General features: G+C 38.8%; 1 protein-coding gene across 7 annotated transcripts in view; it reads left to right on the top strand.

Annotated features, from left to right (window-relative positions):
- LOC143724567 (RAF proto-oncogene serine/threonine-protein kinase-like) overlaps positions 1-16,097 on the top strand; it is an 82,991-nt gene that overhangs the window by 32,650 nt on the left and 34,244 nt on the right. For all 7 annotated transcript variants that reach the window (XM_077217715.1, XM_077217712.1, XM_077217711.1 and 4 more), the window contains 8 exons: positions 3,606-3,630; positions 3,713-3,822; positions 7,285-7,402; positions 7,475-7,559; positions 11,559-11,735; positions 11,840-11,886; positions 13,131-13,249; positions 13,353-13,484. In XM_077217715.1, coding sequence (XP_077073830.1) covers positions 3,606-3,630; positions 3,713-3,822; positions 7,285-7,402; positions 7,475-7,559; positions 11,559-11,735; positions 11,840-11,886; positions 13,131-13,249; positions 13,353-13,484 — 813 coding nt within the window. The remainder of the gene's footprint in view (positions 1-3,605; positions 3,631-3,712; positions 3,823-7,284; positions 7,403-7,474; positions 7,560-11,558; positions 11,736-11,839; positions 11,887-13,130; positions 13,250-13,352; positions 13,485-16,097) is intronic.

Raw genomic sequence — 16,097 nt, 5'->3', positions numbered from 1 at the left:
AAGAGTTAGATGCTTTGTTTCCAGTCAAGACTTAGAAAAACTTGTACATGCTTTCATCACCAGTAGGGTGGATTATTGTAATGGACTCCTCATTGGCCTTCCCAAAAAGACCACAAGACAGTTGCAGGTCATACAGAACGCTGCTGCTAGGATTCTGAGCAGAACCAGAAAATATGAACACATCACACCAGTCCTCAGGTCTTTACACTGGCTGCCAGTTACATTTAGGATTGATTTTAAAGTATTATTACTGGTATATAAATCATTCAATGGCCTAGGACCTCAATACATTGCAGATATGCTCAGTGAATATAAACCCAACAGATCACTCAGATCATTAGGATCACATCGGCTAGAAATACCAAGGGTTCACTCTAAGCATGGCGAGTCTGCTTTTAGCTACTATGCCAGCCGCAGCTGGAACCAGCTTCCAGAAGAGATCAGATGTGCTCCTACAGTAGTCACATTCAAATCCAGACTCAAAACACATCTGTTTAGCTGTGCATTTACTGAATAAGCACTGTGCCACTGTTCGTCCGACTGTTTGCACTGCATTTTATTTAATGTTTTAATTACTCTGATTTCATTTGATTATTTCTTCATTTTATCTTTTATTCTAAACTGTTTTAATTGTTCTGATTTCTTTTGATTATTTTAATTTCTTCTATGTAAAGCACTTTGAATTACCATTGTGTATGAAATGTGCTATATAAATAAACTTGCCTTGCCTTGCCTTGCCTTCTGCATTTTTAACTGAGAGCATATGACGTCATTTAGATGTATTTTTAATGTGAAAAAAATGCAGTTTTACAGATACTAGACACATGACTTTCAAATGAAAGATTGGTATCAAAGAGCACACCCAGGTTCCTAACCGACGACGAGGACTTGACAGAGCAGCCATCAAGTGTTAGACAGTATTCTATGTTATTATTGTCATGGATCGCTCATTAATGTCCCGCTCAGGTCATCAAAGATCACCCTCACCTGAATATTGAACTTAGGGGGCTTTCACACTGGCAGTTTAGTTCGGAACGGGGCACGGTTCGCATGAAAAATCGCTAATGTGAACACTGTCATGGGACCCGGGTGCCCACTGTGTCCCGAACCCGAGACTACCTGGAGGTTGTTCGGTTCGGTTGTTCGCGCTGCGGTTCGCGCGTGTGTGAAAGCAACACGGACTCGGGTGCGCACCTGTTCAGGAAGTAAAGTATCCTGCGCATGCGTTTTAGCCGATTATGATGTATTAAGTTAAATAAAACACACGTAAGGGATGAAGATTTACCCTGGATACAAGTAAGAGTTAGTCTGCACTATATTCGCGCATAGTGCGTGCAATCAGGGCAACAAATGAATGGAAATCCACTGTCTCCTCAAAAGAGTCCAGTTGCAAGCAGCGGAAAGACATCTTATGCGACACACACACACACACACACACACACACACACACACACACACACACACACACACACACACACACACACACACACACACACACACACACACACACACACACACACACAGTTAACCTGCGTTGTTTACTCAGCTATGCATAATAGCACCAAATTAATAAAAACACAATATATTGACCCGCGTCGTTTTTTCTGCCTGGTATCGTTGCTGAGTTTGGATCCGCCCTGTTTTCCAGTTTGTCATTACTGAATTCTCTCTGCCTGCTTATCTTTAATAAAGTTTCTGCAAATGGATTCGCACGACTCTGTCTCTGCATCACAATTATGTGAGGAAGTTTTTTGTCCAATAATTAGAATCTCTGTTTTTTCAGAATTAAGTAGTAGGAAATTCCTAGTCATCCAGTTTTTTATATCATCTATGCATTCTGTTAATCTAAAATAGTTTTTAAGGCCTCTCTGTATGCAATCGTGCTTTCTTTCCATGAAATGCGAAATACCTCTAGTTTTACCTCCTATAAGGAAAGCGATATCTTTGTCATAATATCCTTTCAATGGGTAAAGTTACCACAGTCATTGCATCTGCTCCACTTTATTTGTACCATTTAGCTTTATTGGTTTATTTTTGTTTATCTATTTACCTTTTTTAGAAGTTGAAAGATATTAAAAATATTGTTTGATAAGTGAGATCTCTGATTTAAGTTATTAGAAAACCAAAAAAGTAGTGCTTGAAAAGTCCTTAAATACTGGAATTTCATTTGACAGTATCTGTACGAACCCTGTGAGAAAGCAATCCGACCTAACGGACCAACGAACTAAGCGCTATCATAATTCATAACGGGAAATGTGTTATAAAAAGCAGCAGTGTCTGATTCTGTGATTCTACACATTAGTTATCGCAGTTGAAAACCAAAGAGAGCCTCTTTATTATAAAATATAGTGTGGAATTGATCTTCTCCATGCGTTGCCAGAATGTTGTCCCGACGAAGCCTTGATTCCCGCTCTACCTAAGCGGGAATGATGGCTACATTCGTGTAAGTGTTTGGTGTGTCTTGACAGCTACAGAGAAAGGCACAATAAGCTTGCGGAGTGAACTCGTCAATCCATCTTGATGGATGAAGCAGAGGAAACTCTGACCAATAAGAGGACAGCTTAACTCACATGTGACTTGAAGTAAACACATGTTGGTGAAAGTTAACCGGACCAAGAAGAAAATTCAACATTGTAATGAATGAAGTCTCTGATGTGGAAATAAGCAAACGATGTCCAGGTGTGAAAGGCCCTAAGAGTGAGCTAGGTCAGTCTATGAGTGGCTGTGCTTAAACATACACTCTCGCTGCGATAAAGCCTACTCCACAACCCAAACAGCTGGTTACTCTGTCGTATTGATCACCAAACATGATTTACTCAACCTTGGGTATAGTATTTTGAGGGCGGTTGACATATCCGTTCAAGTCTGGAAATAGTCTAGCTGTGGAGACTGGGATTGTTGTAACAATTTGCTTTAATATCTGTAAAGTACAAAGATTGCATTTATTTCTAAAGCAGCAAACAGGTTTAAATATTACAAATATTAAACTCTATTGCTTTGGAAGTATTTTGTGTGCTCTTTGTGGGTCCAGTAGACATAAATGGGTAAAGTAGTGTTGCGTCCCTGCACATCTGCTCAGCTATAGTATTTCTAATTAACTTTTAAGTTTTATACAGTTTATCAAATTAAACAAGAGAATCTGTGCTCTGATTAATTTACATTACTACAAATTGTAAACTGATTTGAAATGTAGCGGACCCGTTCTCCTGGTCAGCCGCTGTGATAAATGGCCAGTGATATTGTGAGCTGAGAGAGCATAAGACAGTGGTGGAATCTAAAGAAAACTGATCAGACATGGTTTAAGTCCTTAGCTGCTTCTGTCTTAGCAAGCTCTAAAACCTTCGCCATTTGCTTCTGTTCTGTGCGTTGAAATATGACTTTCATATAGTTTGTTGTCAAAAATCAGCTCTAAAGAACATAAAGAAGGGAGTTATAGGATCGTAAGTGAGTGAATGATCAGTCTAGTTGTCTATCATAACATTAGCAACATTACAGGTAATTGTGTAAACTGCTCAAGCAACACGCTTCTGTCTTGCAATGTGAAAAGATTGAACAGTTTTGTGTTATTTTTTGATATTTTTCTCTTCTGTTTGCGTTTCATCTAGGATGCCATGCGTGTTCACAGCTCAGGTGAGAATTAATCATCAGAGTAGACTGTGGTTTATTTGTGGCATGAATAGGGGTGATGTATATCAGTTTCCCTGTGTCTCAGCTGGCGGTTCTCCGGCTCAGAGCCCCACGGCCCGGACCCAGCCGAGTGTCCCCACCGTGGCCTCCAGGGAGCGCACACCGGCCCTCGGCCCGCAGGAGAAGCTCACCATCGTAAGCTCTGCGACTCTCCTTCTGTCTGCTCTTTAGACAATACTGTTGCAGGAAACTCGAAAGAGAAGAATCGGGTTCGTCTTCTGCAGAATTATATATCACAACCTTTCTGTGTCGTGCTGCAGTCTTCGAGGCAGAGAAACATTGTAGTTCATATACATTTCAGTGGACAGTCCTTAGAAGTGGAGGCAAAGAACTCAGGTTTCGACCTAAACCATGGCGTGCAAATGTTAGCGGTGATAGGAACCCGGCCGGAGCCCATTCTGATACTTACGAAAATTAACCATGGTTTTATTATAGTAAAAGTGTAGTAACCAACTATACAGTTCTATAACCACAGTTTTACAACAAATACTGTGGTTTAACTATGGTTAGTGTAGCAAAACCATAGTTAATTTGTAGTTACCATGGTTTAACTATAGTAACCATGGTTTTCGTAAGTGTATCATAGAGATAAACGCCCTGGTAATGGTATTATACCTGGTACTAAGATGTATTTTCAATGGTCTGATCACAAGTGGTCAGCATTACAGTTTACACCTGGGGCCATCTGTGTAAAACTTCTCAGAAATGCTCTTAAGAATAGTTTTAAGCTTTGACTTAAGTGTCCAAAAATGTGAAGGTCCAAATGTGAGTTTCAGTGCAGCTTCAAAGTCTCTACACGACCCCAGCCGAGTAATAAGAGTCTGATCTAGACAAACCATCAGCCATTTTCTAAAAAAGAATAAACATTTAGTATATACTTTTTTAACAACAAATGCTCATCTTGCACTAGCTCTGCGATGCGCCACAAATTACGTAATCAGGTTGAAAGGGTCACATGAGCGTCTACACTATGAAAGCAATCTGGTCAAAAGCGCTGTCGACTACCTATAAAAGTCAAGTCACCTTTATTTCTATAGCGCTTTTCACAATACTGATTGTTTCAAAAGCAGCTTTACAGTGATAACAGGAAAATAACGCAACAGAGTTCGGTTCTTCTGTACAGCAAATCTAGAAATAAATAGCATTATAGTCCAGTTCATCTTTGTTGTATAAAGTTATTAAAGTGGTTGAAAGCGGACAAGCTAAAAACATTTTAGTCCCCCTTCTCACCTGTTTAAAATAAACATGTTAAATATATTTGGCGTGTTTAACCCATAAACATATGACCTGTACTATCCACTTGTGATCGGAGGAAAACACTTCTTATTACCAGGTGTAAACAGGGCCAAAGAGAAGTCCACACCTGTGAACGACACCAAGAGACATCGCAGACAAAAGCCGGTTTCCAACCTACTAGATCATAATCATTCAGATGATGTCATCATCTTCACCTGAAACGTAAAATACTGTGCACATCACTTCATGTGGTAGAGGGGAACTATATAAATACTGTGCTTTATGAGTATGATACTCGTTCAGTGTCACGCCATGTAATCCAAGCACCATGATATTCCCACTGCTAAACCGATATACACACATACACACAATGATGTATACTGTACAATTGTACTTTATGATTATAAATATTCATTACAGTAATGATAATTTAGTTGGAAAATGTGCTTAATTGTTGTTAAAGGAATATCACAATGCAAAAAAATCTGATCTTAAAGAGGTTTTAGCACACTTTCTTAAAGGGGTCATATGATGCGATTTCTTGTTTTCCTTTTTCTTTACTGTTTTATGTAGCGGTTAGTGCAAGTATAAGATCTGCAGAGTAACAAAGCTCAAAGTGTCAGACCTAAAGAGATATTCTTTATAAACGTTAAAGCTCAGCCACGCCTTCCTAAAACGCTTCGTTCACACACTCCTCCACATCTCTACGTCAGTGTGTGAAGAGAGTTTATAACACCGCCCACATGTACACGCAAAGAAAGAAGGCACAACTTTTATTATTGTTTTTTATATAGTTATTGTTGCTGCCATGTCATGGAGATGCTGTGTTTTTCATTGCGAAAGCCAAACTACTTTGTTGGGCCTTCTAAAAGAGGACACAATTAGAAAACCGTGCTTAAGCTTTATTTACAACACTATTCCAGAACAGTACAACCAAAATATTCGACTGTGTGCTGCGCATTTTTCAGAGAACCGTTTCCTGAACCCAGGAGTGTTACAGAGCCGGCTGTGCACAAAGCTGATGCCAAATACAGTCTGGTCACAGACACAGCCTGCAGCCTTTACTACTAACTATTCAAACGTGAGTTTTGAGCAATATAGAGTAGCGCTTGCTTGTCGTTTCTAGGATCATAAATGCAGACATGGTTTCATGTTAACATAGTGTTCTTACACCCGTAGCACGGCGCGACGCGTAAAAGACAGTATAAGTCATTATAATCAGTTGTTATGTCCACAATCAACTAAAACCTTACCAATCTGATATGATCTGCTCCAGTCGTGCTGGCTAAGTTGATGGATCAGCTTGGACATCTGCATTTGCCGGATCAGATTCGGGCTCGAATTGATATTGTAGTACCGACATTATCACCTGTCTGTCAGGTATGTGAGAGAAAGGACCCAAATGCGCTGTAGCAATGTAACAGTCTTTAATAAGCTTTGGAAACTGTCCACAGGCAAAATCAGAAGTAAACGGAATATTGCAGTCAATAGTTAATCTAGAACATAAAAAGCCAGCAGAGTAGACTTGAAGAAACGAAACGTAAATCTTCCTTCTAGGACAGCGTAGCGCAGAAAGAGACAGTGGTCCCGGGAGGAGAACTGCAGGCTTCGGAAACCTCGGGATACCAGAGCATAGAGGATGGCTGGATACTGGCGCTGGTCTCTGCAATAGTTTGAGCTGGGTTGAGTTCAAACTGCGAGTAACAGCATACACAGAAAAATACCTGCAGCTGGTTATCGTCTAGCAGTAACTCTTTGATGACAGGACAGGAACGAGAGGTGAGAACGCTGTGATTCTTCAAGTAGGTCCATGAATAATCTGGCGACAAGACAGGGGAAAAGGAGGACTAGAAGAAGCAAACACAATTAGGACGAAAGGGGGAGCAGGTGTAGGAATGATTAGTTCGATTGCAGGGATAGAGTAGGAACAGCTGAGAGTGATGAGAGAGCGTGTATAATGGGTGTATGCTTAACGAGTGGTGAGTGAGTGATCAAGAGAGGGAGACAGAGAAAAGAGAAAGATTCCAGGATCATGACACTGTAATTATTGCTTTGGGAGCAAATATGGTAACGGGAGTGACATTTCAGTCACGCTTAAGGTTTTTGGGCCAATCACAATGCTGTGGATCGCTGGCCAATCAGAGCACGCTTTTCAAAACGATGAGCTTTGTAAAAATCGACATGTTTCAGAAAGGCGGGGCATAGAGGAGCAACAATAATCTACAGTATGTGTAAAATAAAGACTTTTTTTAACCTAAAACCACGTAAACACATTGCATTAAACCAAATGCACAAAATAATGTTATTTTTAGAACCATCATATGACCCCTTTAAGTGCCAACATAAGTTATTGTTTTTTAGCGGCCACGGGATAAAAGAGACTCCAGCTATTACTGGGAGATTGAAGCTAATGAGGTGATGCTGCTAAGCCGGATCGGGTCGGGCTCCTTCGGGACCGTGTACAAAGGGAAATGGCACGGTAAGCATCGGTTTAACCTCGTCAGCTTCAGTCTCTAATGACCCGGTTAACTCACGCTGTAATTCACTGTAGGAGATGTGGCTGTGAAGATATTGAAGGTCACCAACCCAACCCCGGAGCAGTTTCAGGCCTTCCGCAACGAGGTGGCGGTTCTCAGGTGAGATGCTAATGTTGATAACTGCCAACCTTTTATGAGTTTATGAGGTTTTAGAGCAGTGTGTCGATGGCTTTGTTGATTGGCATATTACAGTAATTGTTTACCCAGAAATGAATACTCTTGCCCCATGTACTCATTTAATGGTTTAATGATAGTTCCGTTAAGTGAACTTAATGCCAGTACAATGTAACTTGCTCTAACATTTAACACCACTAGTCTTCTGATTGATTGCAAACACACAGGAGAGCAATTGCTTGTAAAATTGTTTATAAAATTGGGTTGATTTTCTCGATAATTGTTTGGAGCATGTTGAAAATGATCAGCGACCCACATAACTCATGTATTATATAATGTGAAGGCGTTTTTTTATTGTTGCCTTTCATTATTTCATTACTCATCATTATAAATAATCATGTTAAAAAAAATGGGGTGAGTGTACTGCAATGCTGATAAAATATTCATGCTTTAGTTATTAATAGTATTTTACATGTTTGTCATTAGCGTTTGATCACTGTTTAATCGATATGCATTATTGTAATATTTATTATATTCTCCCCTTTCCGTTCATAGGATCTAATACACAATCTAAAATGTGTCATTAAATAGTCAAAACGTCCAGGGCCTGTATGTATAAAGCCACTCAGAGTAAAATTATTAAGTTTCTTAAGTGTGTCAAAATTCTAAGAATGACGTAATTTTACTCTTATTCATAAAAGGTTCCTAAATCTTCAGACTAGGTCTCAGCTACCATTCAGATCAAAAAGAAAGTAGAAAGCACTTAAGAGGCACGAGACTTCTTTTAGCGTTAAGTGCCTATTACCAACATTTACATTAATTCATTTAGCTGATGCTTTTATCCAAAGCAACTTACAATTGCTATATTTCAGAGGTCGCACGCAACTAGGGGTTAAGTGTCTTGCTCAGGGACACATTGGTGTCTCACAGTGGATTCGAACCCGGGTCTCTCACACCAAAGGCATGTGTCTTATCCAACATAATCAATTCTGAATTAAATGAATACATCGTTCAACCGGACCTAACTGTTTTATATATATAAATATGTATATAGTTATAACTAAAAGATTCACCTGACCCAGTGGTACAGAGTGCCAAAGTCCAAGTCAGAACAGGAAGAAGATGGGACGCATCACAGGCATTAGACCGGGCCATAACCAGGCTGAAACACCAGGAGGTCGTAGTGGTGGTGCAATTTGGCACGGCAGGTTTTTGATGGCGAACACCACCCAAGCCATGGTCCAAAGCCTCAAGGGAGGAAAGGATCAGCTTGTGATTTCGGAAGTCAGGAGGAGGGAAGAGGAGGGCTTACAGGGTTATGGCAGACTATAATAATAATCATATAATAATAATCATTATTATTACAGACGCCCTGTGGTAAAATTACGTTACTCCATCTACCCTTGTAAAACTAATCCCATCCGAATAGGGCTATTCTGTTAACAAAAAAAACGGTGTAATAAAATTGTTAGGACTACTACTGAATGAATACCTAAGTTGTTAAAGCAACACTAAGTAAGAATTTTTAGATTAAAATAATGTTTCCAAAATCGTTTCAGTGGTTCATCAAGTCGTGACATGGTGAAATGCACTTATGCCACAGCTTTGCGGTCCTTTATCTGATATATCCACGCTATGTAAGATAGTCAGATCGGGTCACGTTTCTGTAGTTCTAATGAGACATAAGAAAACTACTAATTTGACTTGCTTTACGGCAAGCGTTACAATTGCTCGTTTGTGATGTTGCAATACATCATACTTTCATAAAATCATGCATCATACTCTACCTCTACCTTGGCCATTGTTGATTCCAAAGCCGGTGCTGGATAAACAGCGAGCGTGTGCGTGCGACAGTAGGCTGCGGTAGGCTAAATTATTTACGACAGAGGTAATGGACAATTCCGCTTCCAACCTGTAGGGCGACCGCAGAGGAAGTCACTTGGTGTTGCTTTAATAGTTAAAAATATGATTTTACAAACCATCTCATTATTATACAGTAACTGTAATTGTAAGTGAATGTAATTTAAAGCCCATTGAAAAAAAAAACGTTTTCAAACAAGTAGCTGAAATTGCCCGCACACTAAAAAAATGCAATCAGACCAAAAAAAGTCCATAAAATCTTTAAAGGTGCAGTGAGTGATTTTTAGCGGTATCTAGTGGTGAGGTTATTAATTGCAACCAACAAAAGTTACGGTGGCCGACAGGAAAATATGTCATCGTCTGAGACAGCAGAGAGTAGACAGTTCAGCAATGAGGTTTCTTTACATGGATAAATTAAGAACTTTTGTTTACTTAATTATTCAGTAAAACTATATGTAATTGTGAATATTATTGTTACTTGTTCATCATTGTGTCAGTGTTTTATTCGCTGAACTAAGCTTGCTTCCTTGCACGAAGAGCAACATAGTAACGAAACTTATTTGTCCGTTTAGGGCCACCGTAGAAACATGTCGACACAATATATAGACCTCCATAGAAGGGGGAGCCTGCGGTTATGGAGATATAAATGTCTCATTCTAAGGTAATAAAAACATAACGTTCATTATGCAAGGTCTTTAAACACCACTGAGAACATAGTTATGGATCTTATATTGCATTTCTGTCAATAGATCCTCAGACATATTACAGATTGCAGCTTTAACTTTACTTATGCATGTGAAAAAATGTGCAAAGTGTTTAAAAAATAGAACCAGAGAGCAGACGTTTCAGCCCACGCTCATAGAACATCACATCACTATTTTGTAACCACAATTACAAATTGTCACCAGCTGAGCTTAATCAATGAGGGGGAATTACTAAAACCAATAGAGCAATTTCATAGGAGACAAAACGGTACTTTTTTCCTCTTAATATTAAGTATTGCCTTTAGAATTCGAATATAATATAATTTTGCTAATATTTAAGAAAAAAAATCATTTCGCTTTTCAACTATTTTGACAGCCCTACTACACGACTTTGTTGGGATATTTTCTCAACCTTTCTGTCTAATGCTGTGATAATCCAGAAGTGTTTGCACTGCATCTGGCGGTCATCTGGAATTCAAAGGAACCACAGTTACATGTGTAACTGGCGTTGTCACTCAATAAACGGGCAAATAACAAATTAACAAATGATCAGACACTATAAGAATGATGGTTATGGTATTTATTGTTTGAATTCAAAAAATGATAAAATTTGAAAGCTGAGACTTTGTTTTATACTAAAGTAACCTGCTCCGTCTTGTCTGTCGGCGCGTTGTCAGTGTTCTCTTTGCTCCGTGATGTGTTTTTCACTTTAAGAGAACATTGGTTTACATGTGCACCAATAATGCAATTATTTCCAGAGTTCAGAGTTAGGACTTAATCGCAGTAAGATCTTTACATGACATGAGCAAACTCCTATTAACATTCAATTTTTTATTATCATGATCATTCGATAATTATATTGGTTATTGTGATGATAGTTTACTACGATTATGAGGTTTAATTTGTTAACCTACTTAGCATTGTCCTGCACAGTTTACTGCAGCAAAAGTTAGCAAGCAAATGGTGGCACATACGCTCTCTGGAGTGCATTTGCTAAATTCTTGCTAATGTCCTGACCAGTCATTTGTGGTTAAGACCATTTAAAGCTCAGTGTTTAGCCATTTTAGGCTTTGCCCAGTTATTTTTCCCAGGAGTGTATATTGTAGTAGTATATAAGCATAGGTATATTTAAAGATTGATTCAAGACAAACTATTGCTGAATTAAAGTGTCCAAGAGCAGACTGATCTATTGTGTGAAGCACAACAAATGTATTTAAGTTTGAAGAAGCATGCCTGCGGTGTTCACACTTAATGAATTGCTTTGGGAAACCAGATTAGGGAAAAATGTGCAAAGGCCACACAAGTACATGATTTAAGATTTCGGTCACACTGCTCACCACTATTGCAATGCATAAGCAGCACTTTTGCGTTTGATGCATCTGAATTGTTGTGTCCTGTTGCCTTTTTTTCCTGCATACAGGAAAACCAGACATGTCAACATCCTATTGTTCATGGGCTACATGACAAAAGACAATCTTGCGATTGTAACGCAGTGGTGTGAAGGCAGCAGTCTGTATAAACACCTCCATGTGCAAGAGACCAACTTCCAGATGTTTCAGCTGATAGACATCGCTAGACAGACGGCTCAGGGCATGGAGTGAGTTTCACATCCTGGGCTTGAGGGATTCGTCTTCCTCGAGTGTGTATAACTTCATTGTGAATGTTTCAACAATTATTTATGGTGTTTGCTTTCTCTCACAGCTATCTACACGCAAAAAACATCATCCACCGTGACATGAAATCAAACAGTATCCTTTTTATGACACATAATTTCCTCTCCACTTTTGTTTTAGGTCTAAAGGCAGATGTGATAGTTTTAGCTGTTTAGCTACAGTCACAGCTACAATATTTAGTCTCTGTCCAATGTTGGAGCATCTGATACATATTGCACAAAAAAATCCTAAATCACAAGCTCGATTTTTGCAATCTCATGACATATTTGAATGACATTTGAAACTTTGAATATTTCAGTTGACTTGCTTCAATGTACCCCACCGATACCATGAACTTTATAGGGTGTTGCATCAAGCTGCAATGTTGAAATGATGTTTTCCACACGACAGCCACTTTTGACTACTAAATGTTTTACTGATGATTCAGAACTTCTACTAGCCAAAACAAAAATATCAGAATAAACCTGATTATCATTCACGGCTAACATTTTTAATATATCTAGTTAGATTATTCAGTTTGATTGTTAAAAATGTAGTAGTGACATGAATGCTGCCTGTTACCCGCTATGGTTGATTTTCACTCTCACTTGACTAGTTGTCGGATGTTCATTTTAAACCCTGGTTATATCGTAATGCTTAAAGTACACTATGTAACTTTTGGCCCTCTGGCAGTAAAAACACGAAATACTTTTAATAGCCTTAACATAGTGAATCAGTGTAAGACAAAAACATGAGTTTAGAGGAAGGATTGATGATGCATTTATTCATTTAAATTTTTATCATTTTTAAAAGAAAACTACTTCCATATGCATTATTAGAGATGGGAATTTAATGAATATCAAGTTGTTTTTTATGCCACTTGCTTGCAAATAAACTTCAGCCATGCATTTCGAATAGTTTGATGTTTTACGAAGGGTTGTCTACATCCAGGGGCAGAAGAGCGTCGGACAGACATGCATTCTCAAGATTTATATAGTAATATTAAAGGGTGTGTAGAGGAAATCGTGACATCATCCAGTAATTTCAGTGAGCATAAATCTGACAGGCCTCATGTGGACACAGCAAGGTCCATATATACAAGAAGTACAGATGAACATGACTGACCCCCAGAAAGCCCTAACCTGAACCTATACTTCCCTCCAGCTTTATATATCTAAAATGATTCTAATGGCATATAGGGAAAAAAGATTCATAAATGTGTTTTTTTGCATGAAGCAATATCGCTACTTTTTCCTCCCTGTCGGAGCGAGCTGATCTTGCCTGTAAGAAGTGGACTAGCCTGTATGCAGATTGCCAGTAGGACTTTAACTTGAGCACAGACATCTTCTTACACGAAGGGCTGGCGGTGAAGATTGGGGATTTTGGCCTGGCCACTGTGAAGGCCAGGTGGACTGGTTCTCAACAGGTGGAACAACCTTCGGGATCCATTTTATGGATGGTCAGTGCTATGCTCAAATTCTCAGATTCTGCTGGCTTTAATCCATTTTGAACAAGCATCTGTCATTGACCCTTTACCCACATTTATGCTGTTTACCTGTCAGGCACCCGAGGTGATCCGAATGCAGGACAACAACCCTTACAGCTTCCAATCGGATGTCTATTCTTATGGCATGGTGCTGTTTGAATTAATGACAGGAGAGCTGCCCTACTCGCAGATAGCAAACCGAGATCAGGTAACACACGCTTGGTCAGGCTTGGCTTTTTTCTTGGTCAAGGCACATGGTTTACCCATGTTATTAATGTTGCATTATGTTTTTCAATAGTTAATTTGATTGGGCAGTCATGAAAGAACTTGAAATATATTACATGTATATGCAACAACACTCCAGCAAAGTGCCTTACAAGCCTTTCAGTAACCATGAAGCTATTCTGCAGCTAATGGTTTCCCAGCATGACTTTGCATGCGTCTGTGAACATGCACACAGGATCTCTCAGTCTGACCCCAGGCGTGTTCAGCCTAAATTTAGACATTAACTAGTCAGGGCTCCAGAGACTGAAGAGCATGCACTGGGCTCACTCCCTAGCCCCTGTCGTGTGTGTGTGTGTGTATGTGCGTGCATGAGAGTGTGTTCTTAACAGTTAAGCGCAGTCATTGTTCCCATTACAGTAATTAAAATAATACTGTCCAGACTTCTTTTTCTTTTTAATCGGTAGAAATTTATAATGCCACGATGTATACTTACCTGTACATGACCATTTTATGTATTAATAAATAATGTGTGTGTGCTTAATTGTCCAAGAAATCATGTCATAGTGAAAAGCATCAACAATGATTTCAAATATAGACTTATATAATACAATTATAAATGTAAATTTTTTTATTTGTCAAAATGTGATCTGAACGTTTTTTGACACTTTTGACCATTTTTGTGATATTTATCAGTATTGTGTTAAGATTATCAGAAAGTTCAATCTACTACAGACAATTAAAGGGGTCCTATAATGCTTTTTCACTTGGTCAACTTTAGTTAGTATGTAATGTTGCTGTTTGAGCATAAAGCAGATCTGCAAGGTTACTACATGTTTTTTCCGTATCTTATTAAAGGGGTGGTTGATTGCGATTTCACTTTTTTCATTTTAAATAGTGTGTAATGTTGCTGTTGGTGCATGAACAGTATCTGCAAAGTTGCTGCGCTGAAAGTTCAACGTAAGCAGAGATATCGTCTTTTAAAAATCAGGAAGTTTAATGCCTACAAAAACGACTCGAATGGGACTACAACGAGATACTCCCGGGTTTTATACGTAACTAACACATAATCAACCCTCCCTCCGGAATATGCAAAAAAGGAGGCATGGCCATATTTCTGCTGCTTTGTCGAAGAGGAAGAGTTATAGTGGAGAGCAGTAGCCATGCCGTCGAAAGTATGTTATTTTCACCCAGCTGTCAGCTCTTCTGTGTTCAGGCTTCCTACGGACGCTGTAGTTCGTCAACAATGGCTACAATTTATGTTTGATTATGTTCCAGAAAATTACAATCGTAATTTAGCTCTCTGTGCTGCGCATTTCACGGAAGACAGCTTCCAGAATCTCCACAAATTCCATGCCGGATTCAACAACAAACTGTTACTCAAACATGAAGCAGTTCCAACTTTAAAACCAGAGGCAGCAGTTGTTGGGCCACAACCTGTAAGACTTAATAATTTTAAATGTATTTGCATGTATCATTTTAGACGTAATGTTTTAGATTTTATCAAGGACGTAAACAAATGCCAGCGCTGGCTTTAGTAGCCACTTAGTTATGCTATTTCGTGTATCTATGACAAACGCGTACAAACATTTTGGACCTGAATTCGTAATTATGTACTAATTTTGTAAATGTATTTTCCATGTATAATTTATGACGAAATTTTTCGATTTGATCAAGAACGTAAACCAATGCCAACGCTGTTTGTTTATAGTAGCTAGTTAGTTCGATGCTATTTTGTGTGTGTAAGACAAACGTGTATAAAGTTCAAAAAATTATATGTAATCGCAACAGCAAACTTCAGCTGCTGTTATCAGATGTTTTCACGTTCTGTTGGCATTTTAACACAGTTGCCACATGTACACCTAAAGAAAACGATACAGAGAGTAAACTAAGTTTTGTGAATAGATAAACGGTTGTTCATTATATCGATAAAACAATAACTTTTAAAAACGGTATTACTCAGTCATTTATTCAGTTATATTAAATATTTAATCTGGAGAAAACCGTATCTCTAAAGCTAACAAGCAGCAGTAGCATTTTCAAGTAACAGCATATTGAAATTCTTATATAATAATAGTAGAATAGAATAATAATAATACAAAAATGTACCATTCAGAAACGTTCTGTAAGAGCCGTGTTTGGGGAGGTTCTGCTTGACTCTCTTCAGTGCCGCTTTCTGGGTCTGATTCTGGCTCTAACTGATGCGGCAGTATTGGCACCATTATTTACATTTGACCGGAGCACATGCAACTTTCGCCTGTAAAGGTAATGGGCGTGATGTTTCCGGACAACGTGCGCTACGCAGTTTAGCCAATTGCAACACACCTACACAACTAACCAATCTGAGCCCATTGCCTGTTTCTGAGGGAGTGGTTTCATAGAATCAGGAAGTCAACCGGTCGTTCAAATGACAGAGGAGAAAGCGGCTTACAATAAAGGTGAAATTTATGAAAAATAAGGCTTAAAAAAAACAAAACACAAAGACATGTTATATTGCACCCCATAAACACAATCATGCAAAGAAAAAAAGCAGTAAACCACCCCTTTAAGTCATAATGAAATGCCTTTGGTGATAAATAATGTTCCTCATTTAAATAAT

This window comes from Siphateles boraxobius, unplaced genomic scaffold, assembly GCF_051911475.1.
Source record: "Siphateles boraxobius isolate OS27281-9 unplaced genomic scaffold, OSU_SipBor_1 76, whole genome shotgun sequence".
Classification (NCBI taxonomy): Eukaryota; Metazoa; Chordata; class Actinopteri; order Cypriniformes; family Leuciscidae; genus Siphateles; species Siphateles boraxobius.
The sequence above is the reverse complement of the archived record's forward strand: the minus strand, read 5'-3'. Positions and strand labels throughout refer to the sequence as shown.